This window comes from Marmota flaviventris, chromosome 3 (genome assembly GCF_047511675.1).
Source record: "Marmota flaviventris isolate mMarFla1 chromosome 3, mMarFla1.hap1, whole genome shotgun sequence".
Taxonomy (NCBI): domain Eukaryota; kingdom Metazoa; phylum Chordata; class Mammalia; order Rodentia; family Sciuridae; genus Marmota; species Marmota flaviventris.
In genome coordinates, this window is record NC_092500.1 from 128,166,182 (window position 1) to 128,183,281 (window position 17,100).

The window sequence follows — 17,100 nt, forward strand, 5'->3', positions numbered from 1 at the left end:
TGACTTTACCATCGGAAACAGAAAGAAGGAAAAGAGAGAGAACTCAGCAAGTTGCTTAAAAATATTTCATGACTTCATTGTGGCTAAGTGTGGAGGTCAGTTAGGACTTCTGGGGACCTACAGATTGGTGCTGAAGATTTTAGCTACAGTCTTGGTTATTTGGTAAGAATACCTAAATTGATCTGATGCCTTGTGTTTAGCCTGCTTTGCTCATTGCAGATAAGGGTTATCATCTCCTACTTTCCTCTATTCCTTCCCCACCTTTTATTTCTCTTGTCTTATCCTTTGTCTGATTTTATTTTTCTAAATATTTCACATTCTAATTGTCTCTGCTTTTAACATCTTCATTCTGGAAATAATAGTGAATTTTTGTGCCATCCCCTCCAACTATTTTTTTTTGGGGGGGGGCAGTAACCAGTGATTGAAACCAGGGGTTCTTAACTACAGAGTCATATTCCCAGTCCTTTTTATTTTTTATTATTTTTATTCTTTATTTTTGGGTACTGGGGATTGAACTCAACCTCTGAGCCACATTCCCAGCTCTATTTTGTATTTTATTTAGAGACAGGGTCTCACTGAGTTGCTTAGTACCTTGCTTTTACTGAAGCTGGCTTTGAACTTGCAGTCCTCCTGCCTCAGCCTCCAGAGCCACTGGAATTGCAGGTGTGCACCACCACACCCGGTTTATTTCTTATTTTGTGACAGGGTCTCACTAGGGTCCCACTAAGTTGCTGGCGCTGGCTTTGAACTTGCAATCCTCCTGCCTCAGCCTCCCAAGTCGCTGGAATTACAGGCATGCACCACTGTGCCTGGCTCATTTTTCCCTCTTAAAGTGTCTATGTTTCCCCTCCTACTCTTTGATTCCAGTTTTCCCCATTAGTTTTGGGTTTGTTTGTTTGTTTGTTTTTAATCATTGATTATACACACTTATACACACACAGAAATTCTCATTTTATTTCCCTATTTTTTTTCTTCTACTCTTCCCATTTCTTATTGCTACTGGCTCTGTCATTGTATCATTACTATTTGATTCTGGGATAAAATAGTTTTCCTTTACTTATCATAGATGAATTTTAGTTTCAGAATTTTATTCTTTTAATTACTATTGACCCCTTCTATAATAAAATCTAAGGGAAAAATTTTCTACTAATCTTAAACACAGTGGTATTTTTTAGCTAAAGCTTAAAGAAATGTAAAACATAATCTTGCTCTGAAGGACTTTTAAGGCTTGTCTCATATATACTTTCATTTCATGACAGATAATATGTAATGATATAGCTCATACAGATAACTTCCCTCATATTGGAATTTTGCGCTTTTCAACTCTTATTATTTCAGTTTGTGCAGTGCCCTTTACTAGAAATACCGTATGTTTTTTGCTTATGTGATGCTTTACAGTAAAAAGAAATTGGCCTGACACTCAGTGGACGTAGCATCTGAGAACCTCCTGAGTTGTGATTGTGTAAAAGTGACCTAATCTACTGAGTTTCAGTATCAAAAATTACAAAAGTAGAGAGAACTAGAGATGACTATTCAGTTTTCTTTCAGTCCTAGCAATCTATGACTTTATCCTTCTTTCATTGTTTTATGGATCTATGCATAAGTCTGTATGAATCTCTGCATAAATGGTGCAATAGATCAAGGTAGCTGCCATTCACAAGAGAGAGGGAAGAGCTCATGATAGGACTTGAATATTTGAGTAGAAAAGGCCACAGAAAGGAGAATGGGAATAATTTATTTTTTTTTTTTTTTGTATTTTGTTGACTTGTTATTTTCACTTCTGCTAATCCTATATATCCCTTTAAAAATGTTTGTTTAACTCAGCAGAACTACTTTCAAGTCACGAAAAAATTTTGGGCCTCTATAAAAAGAAATGTAGAGTATTATTGTATCCAGTAAGAATTAGGAACTTAAAAAGGAAGTTAGAAGCAACAGCATAGGAATTAAGAAAGCAGCCATGGTAAGGATTAAATGGATAAGAATTACAATGTTGAATTTAGTTAAAGATAAAGAAAAAGCTAACCAGGCATATCTGTAATTCCAGAAGGCTGAGGCAGGAAGATCACGAATTCAAAGCCAGCCTCAACAACTTAACAAGGCCCTAAGCAACTTAGACCCTGTCTCAAAATAAAAAAGGGATAGACATGTGGCTCAGTGGTTAAGCACCCCTGAGTTCAAGCCCCAGTACCAAAAAACAAAGTCAACCCTAGGTGAGCACTCATCTGTTGAAGTTATATTTAGCCTTTATGTCATATAAGGTACTGAGTTAAATTCTGTGGAACAATTATTTATGCAGAAGACTGTTTTTACCATCATGAAATTTAAGGCCAGAATGATAGATAAGACAGCCATGATCTTAATTGATAATTATAACACAAGATAAAAATGTGCCATTGCATAGAGAATATGAAAAAGGATTCAACGCACACAATCAATACGCTGAAGAATTAATTTCTAAATGGCATTATAAGAAATTATTTCAAGGAAGATATAATATTCGAGCTTGACCTTGAGGAATATGTAATATTTCAATAGGCAGAGATTAAGGATGGAGGAAAGAAGAGGCTAAATGAAAGACATAATTCCAGATAGAAGTAAACAGCATTAGCCAAGAAATAAGAAAACTGCATTAATTTGGAAGAATGAATCCTTTGGGAAAGTAGTGTACACTTACAGGAATGTTCAGAACCAGGAGAGAATAATGTCACAGAGGCCAAGAGAACACTGTTAAGGACTTAGCATACCGAATGACAAATTTTACCTTGTGGAGGATGAAGACAAACAGAGGTTTGGATTTGTTCTCTAGAAGTAATGGGGGCAGTATGTAAATTATGATTTACTGCATAGTGTAAAGTATGATTCTAGATTGGATATTGTCAGGGATAAATCTTTTTTTTTTTTTTTAGTTGTAGTTGGACACAAGACCTTTATTTTATTTATTTTTTATATGGTGCTGAGGATCGAACCCAGGGCCTTGCACATGGTAGGCAAGCACTCTACCACTGAACCAAAACCCCAGCTTCCATATAAATCAATTATAAAAGATATTTTAGGGGCAGTTGACAAATAATTGGACAAAGACTAGATATTCCTTAAAGTACAATCATACCGTGTAATGTGAAGACTGGTAACTGAAAACATAAACAAGTTTATAAAACAATATGTATTTACACCCCTATTTATAGCTGCATTATTCACAACAGCCTAAAGGTCAAAGGAATCTGAAGTCCACTGACAGATAATTTCATAAATAAACTCTCATTTTTGCATTGGAATATTAGCCTTAAAAAGGAAAGGAATAATGACACATTCCACAAAATGAAAGGCAGTATGCTCAATGAAAAAAGAAAAAGCCAGACACAAAAAGAAAAAGACTATGAAGTATGTAAAGTGGTCAAATTTGTAAAAATTGAAAGAATGTTGGTTGCAGGCGGGGGGGGGGGCAGTGGAGAGGAGGAAACTGGGAATTGCTTCATGGGTACTGTTTCCGCTTTGCAATATGAAAAAGTTCTGGTCATTAGTTTTGCAACAATGTGAATGCAGTAAATACTGCTGAACTATTAATACTGGTTGAGGCAGAGTGCAATGGTACACACCTATGATGGCAGCTACTCAGGAGGCTGAGGCAGGAGGAACACAAGTTTGGCAACTTAGTGAAATCCTGTCTCAAATAAAATTTTTAAAAGCTGGGGATGGGGCTGGGGTTGTAGCTCAGCAGTGGAGCACTTGCCTAGCATATGCAAGGCCCTGGGTTCGATCTTCAGCACCACAAAAAAATAAATAAATAAAATAAAGATATTGTGTCCAAATATAACTAAAAAAAAAAATCAAAAAGCTGGGGATGTACAAGGCCCTGGATTTAATCCCCAATATGAGAAAGAAAAAGAGAGAGAGAGAGAGAGAGAGAGAAAGGAAGGAAGGAAAGACTAAGATGGTAAATTTTATGTTGTGGGTTGGGTTTATGACTCAGTGGTAGAGAGTTTCTCTCACACTCATGAGGCCCTGGGTTTGATCCTCAGCACCACATAAAAATAAATAAATAAATATTAAAGATATTGTGTCCATCTACAACTAAAAAATAAATAAATAAAAATTTAAAAAATTTTGTTGTGTGTTTTACAATTCAAATTTTTAAAAAAATATTCATGGTATGATCTAATTTTGTTAAACTTTGTTTAACAAAAAAAATGCATATACATATGTATACACACATATATGGAAAAAAAAGATCCAAAGGATATAAATTAAGATATAGTAATCACTGACTGGTGGATATGACATTTTCATTTTTTTCTTTCTTTCTTTTTTTTTTTTTTTTGGTACCAGCGATTGAAGCCAGGAGCACTGAGCCACATCCCCAGTTCTTATTTGTATTTTATTTAGAGACAGGATCTCACTGAGGTGCTTGGGTCTCACCAAGTTACTAAGGCGTGGCTTTGAACTCAAGATCCTCCTACCTCAACATCCCAAGCCACTAGGATTACAAGCATGAGCTACCGTGCCAGCTCATTTTCTTAATTTTACTTGTCTGTTTCCAACTCTCTTCATGCCTATTTTCTGCTTTTGTAATAATAAAGCTATTTTCCCCAAATTTTACTCTAAAACACAAGAAAGAAATGATGAAAGCAGTCAATGCAAAGAGCATCAATAACTCTTGAGAAATCTGATAGTAAAAGAAGAAGTTGCATCTGAAAGACAAAACCAAGTGGCGACTCCCTCTTTTTGTGTAGTTGAGTCCTTTAAAAGTCTGCTTAAGGAAATGGATCCAACTTCTGCCATCAGAGAAATTAAAATAAATAAATTTAAAATTTTTCATATCATTTTAGATTGTGAAGCTTCCAAAAGCCTTTTCATTAACACAGGTTGGGGACCACAAGTTCCAGAAGTTTTTGTTTACTCATTTAGCTTACTTATTTGTTTAAAAAAAAAAAAAAAAAATATATATATATATATATATATATATATATATATATATATATATATATATATTGTAAATGGACACAATACCTTTATTTTGTTTATTAAGTTTTTTAATGTGGTGCTGAGGATTGAACCCAGTGCCTCACATGTGAGGCAAGCGCTCTACTGCTGAGCCACAACCCAGCCCCTACTTGTTTGTTTTTGGGGACATGAAGCATGGAGTGAGTCAGTGGAAAATGAGAGATAAAAGTACCAAAAAAAAAAAAAAAAGAATCATAAATTTGCATTGATATGGACTTCTAAGTGAAGTTGATATTTTGATACACATTCAAATCTATCCAGCAGATTTTAAACTGTCAGAAAATGTTTTTGTGTGGTTTAGTATGAAGTCAACTATTATGGTTTGGATATGTGGTGTCCTCCAACAGCTCATGTGTGAGACAATGCAAGAATGTTCAGAGATGAAATGATTAGGTTATGAGAGTTGTGACCAAATCAGTGGATTAATTCACTTTTCTGGATTAACTGGATTCAGGCAGATAAGGTGTGGTTGAAGGAAGTAGGTCTCTGAGGGCATGCCTTGGAATTTATATTTTGACTCTGGTGAATGGAGTAGTCTCTTTCCTCCCCTCCCCTCTCATCCCCTCTCCTCTCCTTCCTGATTGCCATGTCCTGAGCTGCTTTCCTCTGCCATGAAATTTTGCCTCACCTCTGAAACCATAAGCCAAAACAAACTTCTCCCTAAGTTGTTCTTTGTCAGGTCTTTTGGTCACAGTGATGCAAAGATGCCTAAAACATCAAGGAATATAAACAAAAACATGTGAGGGCCTTCTGGCTTTGCGGTGCCACATCATTATGTAGGCAGGTTAGGATTTTAAGAATACACATTTTACAAAGATACTGTTAGTTATAACATTTCTTTCATCTTTTTGCAGAAGTTTAGCAATGGAGTCATTCTCTGCTGAGACCAACTCAACTGACCCACTCTCCCAGCCTTTGTATGAACCCCAAATAATTCTCTCCATGGTCATTCTTGGCCTCACTTTTTTATTAGGATTGCCAGGCAATGGGCTGGTGTTGTGGGTGGCTGGCCTAAAGATGCAGCGGACAGTGAACACAGTTTGGTTTCTTCATCTCACTCTGGCAGATTTTCTTTGCTGCCTCTCTTTGCCCTTCTCCCTGGCTCATTTAGCTCTCCATGGATACTGGCCCTATGGCAGGTTCCTGTGCAAGCTTATCCCCTCCATCATCATCCTCAACATGTCTGCCAGTGTCTTCCTGCTTACTGCCATTAGCGTGGACCGATGTCTGATGGTACTCAAGCCAATCTGGTGTCAGAATCATCGAAGAGTGAGGACAGCCTTCGCTATTTGTGGATGTATTTGGATGATGTCTTTTGCAATGTGTATTCCTGTGTTCATGCACCGGGAAACATTCACTGTAGACGATTATAAAATGTGTATATACAATTTTGATTTAACCGGCTCAGATTATTCGGATTACACCTATGATCCAGATGAATTAGAAAATGGGTCTTTCACCAACTCCATTGTTCAGCAGCCTGGAAAAATGGATGATAAGTTAAATTCTTCCTCTTTCCAAGCAAACAATTATCCTTGGACAGCCCCCACCATCCTCCAATCTCAAACACTTCGAAGACATTCTGGAGATTTGATCCCTGGGGAGTCAGCAAGATTATCTAGTCAACATCCATCTTACAATAATTTTAAGCCTCCTAATATTTCATCTGCAAGCCCCAGTGGGTTTCTCACTGAAGATCACAAAACCGATGTACTGCATAGCCCTAATAATTTTCTTCCTACTGATTTAGACCTCTACCCCAGGGCTTATAGTGATAACTTATATGAGCCTGAGGAATCACAAGATTTCCAGGATTATAATTTAAGCCAATTTCCTGGTGACAGTCAAGTGCAAAAAACTATGATGATAATAACCATTACAAGGTTAGTGTTGGGTTTCTTGCTGCCTTTTATTATCATAGTGTGCTGTTACAGCATCATCGTTTTTCGAATGCGACGAAGCCAACTGACAAAGTCTCGGAACAAAACTTTCCGAGTGACCGTGATGGTGGTGACTGTATTTCTTGTCTGCTGGACCCCATACCATATTATTGGAGTCCTATTACTGGTTATTAACCCAGGATCTTCCTTGAGAGGAACTCTATTATCCTGGGACAATGTGGCCCTTGCTCTAGCATCTGCCAATAGTTGTTTCAATCCCTTCCTCTATGCCCTCTTGGGGAAAGATTTTAGGAAGAAAGCAAAGCAGTCTGTGAAGGGTATTCTGGAGGCAGCCTTCAGTGAGGAACTCACACACTCTACCAGTTGTTTCCAAAACAAAGTCTTTACAGAAAGAAACAGCATCAGCACAGGTGTGTGAAAATACAGAGCAACCTACCTAAGGAGATGTCTTTAGGTGAGTATTTGTAAAAGAATGAGGGATTATGACAAGCAGGAGACTTCAGAAATCATCAAATAATCAATGTAGCAATTCTCAAAGTGTGGTCTCAAATTACTGGCATCAGCATCTACTGGAATGGAAACTTGTTAGAAATTCAATACTCAAGGTTCCATGGATGAACCAGAATCTCTGGGAGATGAGGCCCATTGTTTTAACAGGCCCTCTTGCTTCTCATTAACACCAAATTGGAGAATAATTATAAAAATTAGTGTATTTCTATCCCTAAGCCATGTGAGATAAATAAGAATCTAGTCTTTTTGTGGGGGGGGGGGGGGGGGGTTACAGGGAATTTAGCCCAGAGGTGCTTTACCAGTGAGGTATACTCTCCCAGCCCCCAATTTTTTTTTCTTGAGACAGGGTTTTATTAAGTTGCTTAGGGCCTCACTAATTTGCTGAGGCTGGCTTTGAACTTGCAGTCCTCCTGCCTCAGCCTCCTGAGTAACTGAAATTAAAGGCATGCACTACCATGCCCAGCCTACTCTATTTTTAACTGTTTCCATCACTAAGTTTTTTCTTTAGCATTATCTAAATCCTTTTCCATATTACCAACCTAAGACCATTTCTTCTTGTCTTACATGAATGGAAGATAATCACTTATTCTATATGGCTTTGTTATGATGTTGGTGGTGACAGTTTTCAATGAAAATAAGTTGCAGAAAGAAAAAGCATGTGAAAACAAGGAGTTATGCGCCTGAGTCTGGAGCAGAGTACAATGCCAGATGTCTGCTGCTGGGAATACCCCTGATACAGGATACAGGAAGTCAAAGTTTCCAAGATTACCACTAAAGAGCATCTAGAATACATCTAAAAACTTACTTATGAAATATTATGGAAACTGTGGTTTGGGGAGTTCTCTATTTGTTGATTCTATCTGCCTACTGATAAAACCATCTATCTTCATTCCTTTTTAATTTCTTAATTCCTTATTGTTCCCCTGCCTCTTAATCTTCTTTCACATAAGACTTTGTGCTTCACATAACTCCTGATTCTTTAAGGTTCTAATTAGTCTGCTTGCCCCAAATTAATAGTTTTCAAGGAACTCATTTCAAATGAAAGGAGGAAGAGAAGGGAGGATGGAGCAGCATATCTTTGATTCACTGAAAAATGACTGAGAACCCTGACAGGAATACCATCAAAAAAGTGTTTTAAACATGGCTCCAGGTCTCTTTCATGCCCAAATTACCAGATATAGCTTTTAAGTATCTATTATTATTTTGCTACCAGGGATTGAAACCAGAGGTGATTAACCACTGAGTCACATCCACAGCCCTTTTTATTTCTGGAGATAGGATCTCTTGAAGTTGGTTAGGGCCTCGGTAAATTGCTGAGGCTTTTGAATACACAATTCTCCTGCCTCAGCCTCCGGGGCCCCTGGGATTACAGGGGTGTGCTACCATGCCCACCAGCATTTAAGTTTTTAAAATTAATCTTTATATTTACCAAGTAATAGTAATATACACATTTAATTATTAAAGAATTTAAAGATTATAATAAAATGAGGCCTTCTATTCCATTGCCCAATAACTCGCAACTCCCACTTTCATTTCCCAGAGATAACCCTTGTAACAATTTTAGATATTTCTCCTGATATTGACCATGTTCCTAAGTAATATGCTTTTGCAGCTGTTTTTGTAGACATGATAAAATGACTTCTTGTTTTAAAAGATGAAGGTTTTTATCCAGATATCTTCCTATTTCTAAAATAGTTTATTCAACATGCCAACTTTCATAATTTGCTCAAGATCACAAATCTTTCTTCTAATTTGCCTATATATTCCAACAACTTATATAGCTTTCCTTATTTAAAAAAAAAAATTTATGAACACATATTAATTGTACATATTAATGGGGTTTGCTGTGATATTTCCATACATGCATACAGAATGCACTGATCAAATCCAACCACTCTTTTCCCATCACACCCCCCCACCACACCTCACACACACACGCTTCCCAATTTCTATAGTAATTATAACTTTCAGATCAACTTTTTAACCACTACCTATGAGACAGAATATGTAGTACTTGTCTTTATATGCATAGCTTATTTCCCTTAACATAATGTCTTTCAGTTCCATTCCATTTTGCTGCAAATGACAGGATTTCATTTCTCTTTATGACTGAAAAATACTCTATTGTATATGTATACCACATTGTCTTTATCCATTCAATTGTCAATGGGCATCTAGACTGATTCCATATCTTAGCTATTGTGAATAGTACCACAGTAAACCTTCTTTGGTTTTTAAAAAGCATTTTTTCAATTCCTGCCACCTTTTCTTTCCTCTGTGTATTTCATCATGTTAAACCTTTGAAATTTTGGCTTGTTTGTACTACAACATAGCATTTTATTTTATTTTTTAAGCAAAGCTTTTCTTCATTTAAAAGGGGGGGAAAAACAACAAAACTATACAGTAATCTTTCCTCATGTTCATTGCACAAAATGAGTTCTACTAGAACTTTGACACTCTGGTCATTTTTACAATTTTAAATCTCAACTTTAAAAAATGTTTTCCTATTCCAAAAATCTCTCATAACTTTTTTTTAAGATGGTGTAGAAACAGTATTTCTGCACAATTCATTGGAATTTTCTTTGTTATTAAAATATCTTCTCTCATAGCATTTTAGACTTTTAAGAATGATTTGCTCAATAATTAAGGTAAGGGTCTAGACTACAAATTTGTTGTAAAATACTGTGCAGAAAAATTTCAAACTACTTGGAATTTTTTGTTTGTGAGGAAATAATGTCTGACCTGATGTAAGATTTGCAGTAATAGCTTTTCAATTTAATTTGCTTATGTATTTCATGTGAATAAATTTTTTTGCCCCTGGTTCCTTTCAAGTGTCAGAAATTCATGCATCCTTTAAATGGACACTAAAAGGTGGGCCTACTCCACCCATGAACCTGCAAGGGGTTACTGACTCTCCCAACAAAAGTTCACTACATTTAATAGCATTTAAAAAAAGGACTGTTAAAGGCATTAAAAAAAAAAAAAAAAAAAAAGGTCAACTAATGAAACCCAGTGGTGAGGTGTGGGAAAGAGACAAAGGACAACTGAAACCAAAGGCTTTCACATTTCTCCTGTTCTACCTGGCAAAAATAAATTGGAGACAAACACTAGTAAGATAAAACTGGAAACATTTTTTTTTTATTAAGAAAGCATGCAAAAAAAAAAAAAAAAAACCCAAGAACAACAACATCGAATTGTGAAACCATATACCCCTTCCCAGCCTGCACCAATGCAAAGCATTATGGGTGGTATAAAGGACTCACCAGACCAGAAACATGGGGTTGAGGAGAGGAAACCTGGGATGGTTAGGTTGATACCAGACACTTGCTCCTTTTGTCCCTCTCCTCTGCTTTCTCCCTTATTTCCTCATTTAGGCAGTGAGCTCCTGCAATTTTCACACATCACCCAATACAACAACAATGACTATACTTCATGTCCAGCAATGCTGGACCAATAATAAAAAGTAGTATTCTTTCCATTTCATGGAGGGAAAGGGAAATTGAGGCCCAATGGGAGTCAGATTTGTCCTGTACCATTTAGCAAGGCTGATTTTGGTGGAGAAAAGCTGGAATCTCAGGTGACCTACTGGCCAATCTCCAGTCCCAGCCCCAAACTTCAGTTACTCTGGCTGACCACCGGGATTCTTAATGAAACTAGTTTTCAGAAGACACAGATGAACAAGGGGCATTTGTGTGTATGATTTAGCCTACCCTTCCTAACTCTGTATGGAACCGAGTAGAAAGGGGTTTTAGAAAAGAGGAGTGTTAATCTGTAAAGAAAGAATCTTGGGGAGAACTGAAGGGAAATTATATGTAGGGTGTACCTTGAATGGAAGGAATAAGGAAGAGATGCCTAACATAGGGACACCAGGCAAAGGCATTTTGCCTCCCTCTATAAGAAATACCCCTCTCCCTAATGGAAAATATTGTGTCATACTTCAACCTCACTAAGTATTCTCCAACACAATGAGGGATTCAATCTACGCTCATCCCCATTTATTTCTTACAAAGGCTTCAAAGAAATAAAGTGCTCTTTAGTTAACTGCCCTATCTTGCCCCTTTACTTCAGCCTCACTGAACTTCTCCAACAAACTCATATATAACCCCCTTCCAAAGAAAGGAAAGGGGTATATGAGGGGGAAAAGCAGGAGATTAGAAAGTCCAATATCTTGGAAAACATGGATAAATAAAAGGATATGAACAAACAGTAGAAATCATAAAGGGCTGTGTCCATTCCATACATTCTGTCCTGCAGCTTTCAGAAAGGGAAAATTCAGTGAAATAAAAATAGAAGTAAAATTGTTCTTCCCTCTCCTAACTCAAATGCAACAAGTTATATTAAATATATACTACGAACTTTGCAGCAATAAATCATGGCCATCCCTTGTTGAAGGAGACAAGTTATCCCTGTAACTTCTTCTAGAAGTTGCCCTTGGTCCTCACTGAACTCTTTCTTCTAGATCATTTTCTCTCTTCTCCCAATTTCCTCCACCTGTCAAGAGGCTAATTGCAAAAGCTTTAGCCCTGATGATCTGTATTTCAAGAGTAGCATCTTCCTATATATATTAAATAAATGAAATATTCCCTAACCAAATCTATGCCAGCTCCTTTTTCCTCTCCCCACCCTCCACTACCAATTCTATAAGTGTGATTCTGCTATGATGCAGGAAAGAGATTCCCATATCATAACGAGGACATAATGAAACCCACAGTATGAATGCCTTACTTTTTCTTTCTTGAGACTCCCAGGAAATGAAGGAAGAAAACAAGATAGTTTAAATATTAGGGCAAACAACTAGAGCTCAAAATGATATTTGCTCCATGGGAAAAGGTAATGAAGGCAACCTATGAAAGTCAGAGCCATTGTTAATTTTCAGAGAGAATTATTTTTAAAAAGCCAAGATGACTAAGTTGAAATCATCTCCAAGAAGCTGAGCCTATGCTGAATAGCTGTCCTCATGTACAACCATAGAAGAAGAGTTCAAGCCAAGGCCAATCCAATTTCCTTAGAAAATGGGCTAGGAATAAGCCAATGAGAGCTTACATGACACAGCAATATATACCGTATTTCACACCGATTTATATTCACTTCTCCACAGTGTTCTACTCAACCCAATCCAGTCTCTAATTCCACTAAGATTTTATTGTCGCTCTCCTGAACCAGCATCCATCTTATCCTTGATGGGGAATGAGGATTGTCAGAAGAAGTAAGGATTGATGGGACAAAGGGTCAGAGACGAGCTCGGAGGACAGAATTAGCACCATTGAGTAAAACCTGCAAATTCATGGCTGCCAAGCAGTGTTTTAGATCCCTTCTACTCGACTGTGTGGACTCTCCAGTCCTGAGCTGAAATAGACAGGAACAGCAAACAACTTAAAGCTAGAAGGTGGGATTCGCATTGAGTTTCTCGAAGAGAAAGGTAAACAAAAAAATTGAAACCTTTCTCTACAGCTATCATGGCCTTGTCTTCCAACCTGATGACTTTAAATTAGCAAGGGGTAGACACAGTCCATGGTGTAGGAAAAGGAGATTGGGGACAGTATATAACCAATAATAATAATAATAATAATAATAACAAAAACAACATAATTAGAATAACAATAAACAAATTAGGGGAAAAACAGGAAGGACAAGAGAAAAATGAGGAAGGAAAAAGGGAATTATCTTCGGCAGCATCTTGCGGTGGCTTCTCTGACAGAAAGAACAAAAAGTGGATATATATCTATATACAAGCAGGAGAAGGGACGGGCTAGGGTTGCTCTTTCTTCATGGCCAGACTTAACCACCAGACCCGGGGCTGATGTCCACTCTATTAAGTGATCAAGTCCCAGTCGAAGTCATCAGGGATCTCCTCACTGGCACCAGGAGGTGGGACCGGTGGCCGAGGGACCATATGATGTGCTGTCAGGAAGAAAGAAAGAGTAAAAGGAGACTGGATGAGAAGCTGCTCCATCAGTCTAGATGGAAAGTGCTCAGCTGGTGCAGCTATTACTTTATCAGGTTAGAGTTATTTTTGTTGCAGGCCACCACTTCAGTAAGAGCTTAGAAAATAAACTAGAGGAAGCTAGATTATATGACAATAAAATATCGTGCCATCAAAAATTATATTATGATGCTGAGGATATAGCTCAGTTGGTAGAGTGCTTGCCTTGCACGCACAAAGCCCTGGGTTAAATTCCCAGCACCATACGCACAAAAATTATGAAGACTATCAGTAATGATAATATAATATACAATGTATTATTACATGAAAGAGCAGCACATAAATTTGAATTTATAAGCTGGGCACACTGGCACACCCCTGTAATCCCAGCTACTTAGGAAGCTGAAGCAGACAAATCACAAGTTCAAGGCCAGTCTGGATAACTTAGTGAAATTCTGTCTCAGAATAAAAAATAAGAAGGAATAAGAAGGGATGGATATGTAGCTCAGAGGTAGAGCTTCCCTGGGTTCAATACCTAGTACCACAAAAAGAAAAAAAAAGAGAGAGAGAGAAATAAGAAAAGAAATTTGTATTACATGGATAAAGAGTCAGATGTCACCACCAAAACTGAAAACATTCATGATTATATAGGATGACAAGAGTGATTTTCCTAAAATGTATTTAAATGTAAAGGACTTGTTCATTTTATACTATCTATGGCAATTCAGTGTCTCCCTCACTTACACGCCCACCATTAAAATTCAATCCCAGGCTAGGGGTATATCTCAGGAGGGAAGTGCTTACCTAACATGCATCAGGGCCTGGGCTCAATCCCTAACACCACAAAAATCAAAAAAGATAGTTTAATCTCAAGCCTCTGATATTACTCATCAGGTGACAGGAAAACAGCCATGTGCCCAAAGCAAGTATGTTTATACTAAAAAATTAATTTTATTTGCCTAAATAAATATATTTTCCATCTAGATTCTAAAGCTAGACATAAATATCCCACACATATCTCTTGCTTAAATTTATGCTTTTATTTTCTTTCATTATTGTAGTTACAAGTTAGTTTTAAAGTAAATCTAGGGCTGGGGGTATAGCTTAATAAGAGAGTGCTTATCTAGCATGCACAAGGCCCTGGATTTTATTCCCAGCAGTGCTAAATTAAAAAATACATCAGACTTTTTAAAGTCTCCCCTGATATATCCCTCCTAGCAAGTAAGAAGCCCATCCCTATCTTTGGGACATGGGAATCATGACGGCTCACTCCCTTCTAGCAGGTGCAAGCACTAGGACAGAGAGCAGGCTGAGTCAGAAGAAAGCAATACAACTTAACAGGGAAGACAGCGCTCAGTTATTTCAGTGCTCAGTTGTAGTTAATACTTCAAGAGAGTGAAATACACTTTCTGGCTCTTACCTGGGCGATTATATCCTGCTGAGTCCTGGGTAGGGATTGGGTACATTGGTGATGGACCAGGGTAGAGGTGGGGGCCTTGTGGATGTCCATAGGAATTCACTACCAAAACAAGACAAGAGTTACTTGATCGGGGAATCACTGTACTCAACAAAACAGGGAGAAAAAATTTGCAGCTTTCTTCCCATCAATCTCTGTCTCCCTTCCCTGCCTTATTCTATAGATCCTGTGGGCATGAAGGCTTTCAACAAGTCATCAGTCCTCACCACCTAGGGTGAAAAAGAATGGATACTAAAAGTGTGAAATTTACTGAGACACAATTTGTAATGGGGACTTTCTCTAATAAATTTTCTCCTTTTTCATAAGTAATTTGATCTCCTAAACCAAGGTCTGAAAAGGACCAGTCTATTTCTTTGCATTTTCAGGATTCACTGATTCAACAGTGATTCTTTTTTATCTTTTTCCCACCTTCCTTTTCATCATAGTCTCTATCTTGGAGCTTACTTTGTACAATACCTTGGTTCATGGCTGTCTCCTGTTTGCCACTGGTGAGGGCACAGGAGTCAGTAATCCGAGCAGGGGCTGGTGGCCGGTGGGAGCCCCCTTGAGGAGGCATGTGACCAGTCTGAGTTAGGAAGTGGTTGAGGGAGTCACACAGATTGGCAATGTGATGCTGGTCGAGGGTCCAGTTCTTTTGCTCTGCCTGTCGTAGACTCTCCATGAGTTCTACAAATAGGAAAGCAAGCAATGCTAACTTTGCAGAGGCACCAGAGTTCCTTCCAGACCCATCCCTATTTCACTGTTCCACCCACATCAAAAGTCAATACCACTGATGATATGTATTAACAATTCAATTTAAGTGCTCTACATTTTCAAGCTCCCATTCTGTTTGTTCCTTACTAAACTCTTATTATTATTTCCATCTTACCAATGAATAAAACAAACTTTCAAAGTGACTGAATGACTTAGCTTTGGTCACACTGTCAGGAAATGGTGACAAAACTACAAAATAGTGGCCCAGGGTTTCTAAATTCTAAGAGCCTTCTCTCTCTTAAAGATAAAACTGACTAGAAGAAATCATTGCCGTATTTTGAGTTGGGCAAAATTAATTTGAACACATTAACAATATTCATCTGTGTAATGTGGAGGGGAAATAATGAAACACTTCGAGTTTCACTTACCCACCCCTTTCTCATTCTATTGGATTTTTCTGCTTATTCTCTTCCTTCCAGTCATCATCCTTTAAGGACTAACCTGAGAACTGGGACTGCTCAATGCTGGACCAGTTAAGCCGATTCACCATCTTAAAGCTTTCCTTTAAGGAGTCAATATTGGAGCACCAATCAGGAGGAAAGGCTGTAAAGAAGAAAGTAGGCAGTGAGATAAAGTAAAAGTATAAGATAGCAGTCAACTGATAACAGACTGACTACATGCAAGAGTCTTGCACCTACACAGGTTACCAGTTGCATTACCAAGACATTTTTGGACTCTCCCTACCTGGTGATTTAAGTACAGCACAGATCATAGGCAGGAGAACATCAAAAAAACTCCTAAATGATTCACAAATATGGAAGGGAAATAATTAAATCCTTAATCTCCAAATCCTCCACAAAATAGAGCTGTGGGCAGCAACTTCAATATGCTCAGTTAAGCTCTTGGGAGACTGAGGCTAAAAGACTCACTATTGACTTCTTAACAAGTGCATCTCCATAGCAGGGTCGGAACTAGGGGCTCATTCACCCTTTCCTAAGCTTTCTCTACACCCTCTTTACTCACCAAAGCCAGTACTGTTGATAGGTGCCTGGCCTTGTGCCTGCTGTTGTGGTGGTGGCTGCTGCTGGGCAGGGTGGGGATGGGGATGGTGCTGATGAGGATGGTAGCCCCCGTGCTGCAGTGTGGGAGGATGCATGGCCATCACAGGGGGAGGCCCATAGCTTTCAGGCCCAGTTTGCTTTGCCCCTGGTGGGGTACAACCATCAGGGCTTGGGGTATGCAGTGGAGGGGCACCCCCCACAGTTGAGGGGCCCTGGGCTGGTGCCTGCTGCGACTGCGGCTGTGACTGTTGAGGAGGTGGCTGTGGCTGCGATGGCTGCTGCTGCTGCTGTTGAGTTGGCGGCGGCTGTTGCTGCTGATACATGTAGTAGTTGTTAGAAGGTGTCATGTCCCCCAGGAGAGACGAAAAGCCTGCAGGGTGAGGAAGAAGCAGGCATATGACTTAGGCAATGCATGTTTCCCTAAATGGGATTTTCTCTGGGTCAAGATAGGAGACGTCAGACAGAAACTATAGAATTAAAAGAAAAAGAGTATTCTGGGGTCCTCTGCCTATAATCCCAGCAATTTAGGAGGCT

The 17,100-nt window shown here is 38.4% G+C and overlaps 2 protein-coding genes across 6 annotated transcripts in view; one reads left to right on the forward strand and one right to left on the reverse strand.

Annotated features, from left to right (window-relative positions):
• Positions 1–17,100, forward strand: part of C3ar1 (complement C3a receptor 1) — an 18,224-nt gene continuing 1,124 nt past the window's right edge. Inside the window, exons 1-3 of one of the 4 annotated variants that reach the window (XM_027950552.2) lie at positions 1–162; positions 5,856–7,356; positions 7,988–10,237. In XM_027950552.2, the coding sequence (XP_027806353.1) occupies positions 5,866–7,320 (1,455 nt within the window). In that variant the 5' untranslated portion in view covers positions 1–162; positions 5,856–5,865 and the 3' untranslated portion in view covers positions 7,321–7,356; positions 7,988–10,237. Of the gene's footprint in view, positions 163–5,855; positions 10,238–17,100 lie in introns of those variants that run through there. The other 3 variants (XM_027950553.2, XM_027950554.2, XM_071610385.1) reach the window with 3 other exon arrangements.
• Positions 10,524–17,100, reverse strand: part of Foxj2 (forkhead box J2) — a 19,665-nt gene continuing 13,088 nt past the window's right edge. The window contains exons 7-11 of one of the 2 annotated variants that reach the window (XM_027950551.3): positions 16,529–16,936; positions 16,007–16,108; positions 15,269–15,478; positions 14,756–14,854; positions 10,524–13,313 (exon numbers count right to left, since the gene is read on the reverse strand). In XM_027950551.3, coding sequence (XP_027806352.1) covers positions 13,225–13,313; positions 14,756–14,854; positions 15,269–15,478; positions 16,007–16,108; positions 16,529–16,936 — 908 coding nt within the window. In that variant the 3' untranslated portion in view covers positions 10,524–13,224. Of the gene's footprint in view, positions 13,314–14,755; positions 14,855–15,256; positions 15,479–16,006; positions 16,109–16,528; positions 16,937–17,100 lie in introns of both variants that reach the window. The other variant, XM_071610384.1, reaches the window with a different exon arrangement.